We start from the raw sequence: 3,520 nt of genomic DNA, 5'->3' as shown, positions 1-3,520 counted from the left end.
CAAGCCGCCTCATCGAAGTCCTGAAGTTCCGTCGGCGAGCAATGTTAGCAATTTGCCGTCGAGTTCGCGACGCTCTCGCTTCGGATACGACGATTTTACACCGAATTCTGACGGATAATTACTTTCATGCGCGGTGAACGCCACCGAGCTTCATTCGATAATTTCGGTGTTCTCAAAACGTCGAAGATTCAGGACCTAATAATTCTGAAATGGCTGAAAGCCCGAGAGCGCTAAGAAAATTGAAACTATGCGCGTGGAGGATCCTTCGTCTACTTTTGGTCGCCATTTCCACCCACGAGTTATTATACAAAACCGTGCAGAATGCTTACAGAACTGTCGTTCGTCTACTTTGCGAATTCCGTTGAACGATGGTTACAGGATGTACCTAATTTCTTGACATAACATAACCAATAATTCGCCTGGGATAAGGCAGGTAACTGAAACCAAAGACAAGTTTACATCACAAGTCATCGATGATTTTTAAATATTCTTTTACATAAGCATCGCGAGCAAATAGTCGTACAGATCTTCTATTTGTCGTCTATTTGCGAACCAGATCGCAGTGCAAAGGAACCCCAGCCACGCGCCCTTCCCTCGAGCTCGAATATTAATTCAATAGGGTCGGGATCGTCATGGCAACCGTAAACACCGATTTAAACGTCAGCTGGTCGAAGATCTCGTCGCTGAACTGTCGCGAATTATTCCACTTCGACCATTCCGACGGAGCGATTCTACGGAATATGAGTATCTTTCCGTTGCAAAATGTGAAATGCGGGCCACTGAAGCCGCGAAAGTATCCCCAAGCTGTGGCCGGGTGCCCGAAAGGGGCTCTCGGTTACAGATTGAAGGAACGCAACTGCAAGATCGTCGAGTACCAAGACAGATCCGCGTTCGAGCAGTACGAAGCGGAGAAGAGGAGGGATTACGAGCACATTATCAAGACTATGAATTTCGAGGAACAGACGGACAGGAAGATCAGCAACAAGAAAGTCTGGCAGCGTGTCCAGCAAGGTACTGACGAAGACACCGTGCGTTCACGACGCAGCTTCGCGTAAGTGGGACCTTCGTCGAGACGTTTTGGAGAGGATTGCTACTGAATTCTTTGTTAATGTCGCACGTCCGATCTGTAACATTGAAATCGTTGTCAGAGTAAGAATGTCATTTCTGCGTGGGCGGAGGTCTCAAAAAACCTGTGGCATACGATTTCCATTAACGATTGCTCGATTCTTCAGGATTGGCGACCTACGAGGAAGGCGTGAACGCGCGACGGGAGAAACTGCGAGAGTTGCTGTTGGGCGAACAAATGGGGTTAATTCGCGAAGTGGTGGAACAGGCTCAACACGGCGACGACGATAGAATGGACGAGGTACGTCGAAAGATCGCAGAGATCCGAAGAAAACAGGAGGAGCAGCGTCTGGCTCTAGTGGCCGCGAAGAGGAAGCAGCAGCACATAGCCCAGTGCCCAGATTTGCGCGAGAAGATGGCGAAGAAGTACACGGTCGAGGCGAAGGAGATCAACCTGGCTCAAATGGAGGACAACGTGACGAAGAAACGGGCAGAGGAAGAAATGGAGAGGCTGTGGCACGACTTGATGCTGAAGGATATCGAGGCAAAGAAGGAGCACGAAGTAGAGATGGCGAAGAAGCGCTGCCTGCTGGACCAGGAGGTGGTGGCGACTTTGGCCACGCAGATTGCAGGGAAGTTGGCTCTCGAGGAGCAAAAGAAACAGGTGCAGAAAGAGGACAGGGAGTACTTGGATGATCTATTGCAGACCATACGCCGGGAGGAGCTGGAGAACTTGGAGAAAGAACGGCGGAAGAGGGAGAACCTGAAGAAAGACCTGCAGGAGCAAATACTGATCGCCAAAAGACAGTTGGCTGAACGAGCTCGTCGCGAGGCTGAGATAGATAAGATGCGGCAGACCATCGCCGACGAAGAGCTGGCGAAAGAACGGAGCAACATCAAAGAAACCAGCGCGGCCCTGCGCAAGGAGTTGCTGGCTTATCTGTGCTACCTGGAGGATCTGAGGAAAGACGAGGCCAAGAGAAACATCGAGATTGACCTTGTGGTGGAGTCGGCGATGAAGGAAGCCCGTGCCAAGCGCGATCTCGGCCAGAAGAAGTTCAGAGAGGCCAAGGAGAGAGGCCTTCGGGAGTGTCTCCGAGGTCGCGAGGAACAACTAAGACAGAAATGCGAGAAGCAGAGAGAGGAGCAGGAGCGTATCAGGTTGGAAAAGGAAGCGATGGAGAAGGAGATCGAGCTGGAGGCCAAGCTGGCCGCACGTGCGAAAGAGGAAGAGAAGAAGAGAAGGCTGTGCTACAAGAAGGAACTGGAGGAGCAGTGGAGATACGCGGACGACGCTCGTCGCCGCGAACTCGAGGAGGAGGAGAAGCGGCGCCTAGAGGAGTCGAAACGTCAGGAAGAATACCAGAGACTCACCGAGGAGCTGCTGACGGCTTCCGAGAACATCACCCCACATCCGTTCAAGATTTTGCTGAAGGAGTACGAAGCGCGCTACGCCGCGGAAAAAGCGGGTCACTGTTACTGTCCACCATCGCTACATGCGGAGTAGTTCATCTATAATCGCGTAGATTGCTTGCAATGGCTAGTCAAGGTCGTATTTACAGTAATCCTTTTTGTATTTCCTTTCACTTTTTATGTCTACATACAACGTACAACGTACAATGTATTGAGCTTTTTTTATAGTAAGTTTTTAATCGAGACATTGTTGTTGAGCAGATGTCGCTAAGTTCAATCCTTGAAATATGAGTCGATAACATAGTTTGCGCAAATAGAATCACACAAGATGTTGATGCTATCCTGTACCCTCGTCTGCCGCTCGAACCATGCTGCATCTCGTTGGAGAGGATCAACGATCTATACGGTGATCCATAGCAGCATTCGTACAGCGCGCACCATCTTTTCGCGAACGGCTGAACCATCACTCGAGTCAGTCGTTGGTAATCTAGGTCTCTGCATATTTATCGATCCCGTATCTACCGCGATATACTTTCATTCGGTATCACTTTTACGCGAATGTTTTAAAAAACTATTTCAATTATGGTTGAAGAAACCACGTCAGCAGAAGTTTTTCCCTCTCGGTATTTTCAACAAGCAAGGTTTTTGCGCGACGCTGTTTAAAAAATAATTCAGCGGGCGAAAAGTATCGGACGATTTTACCAACAAAACACGCGAAAACGCATATGCAAATAATCGTGCTCGTCAATTTGTCGTTGGTGAAACGTTAATTCGGTCGAGTCATTATTGCAACAAAATAAAATTCACGAGACAAAATCGCGGGAGTTTAATTCCGCCAACCGAAAAATATCGCAGACTCCACTGCAACCGCATGAAATTAATTACCAATCAGAACTTGTGATTATATTTACGTGATTTATATTCGTCTAGAAATGCAACTCGAGCTCTCCGATTCCATCGTTTTCTTCATTTTTTTTTTCCACGTATTTGCAGAGCCACGTTAAACCAGGAGTCTCTTGCGGGCCCTCCGGGCAATCGCTTT

The 3,520-nt window shown here is 48.6% G+C and overlaps 1 protein-coding gene across 1 annotated transcript; it reads left to right on the top strand.

Annotated features, from left to right (window-relative positions):
* The first annotated feature begins 632 nt into the window (after positions 1-632).
* Positions 633-3,212, top strand: LOC128895809 (trichohyalin-like). The gene is made up of 2 exons (XM_054158737.1): positions 633-1,011; positions 1,215-3,212. The coding sequence occupies exons 1-2, from the start codon at positions 633-635 to the stop codon at positions 2,570-2,572; spliced, it is 1,737 nt and encodes a 578-aa protein (XP_054014712.1). The 3' UTR covers positions 2,573-3,212.
* Positions 3,213-3,520: the final 308 nt, after the last annotated feature.

The sequence above is a fragment of the Hylaeus anthracinus genome, unplaced genomic scaffold (genome assembly GCF_026225885.1).
Source record: "Hylaeus anthracinus isolate JK02 unplaced genomic scaffold, UHH_iyHylAnth1.0_haploid 5, whole genome shotgun sequence".
Classification (NCBI taxonomy): domain Eukaryota; kingdom Metazoa; phylum Arthropoda; class Insecta; order Hymenoptera; family Colletidae; genus Hylaeus; species Hylaeus anthracinus.
Note: the sequence above shows the minus strand (reverse complement) of the source record. Positions and strands in the feature narration are given on the sequence as shown.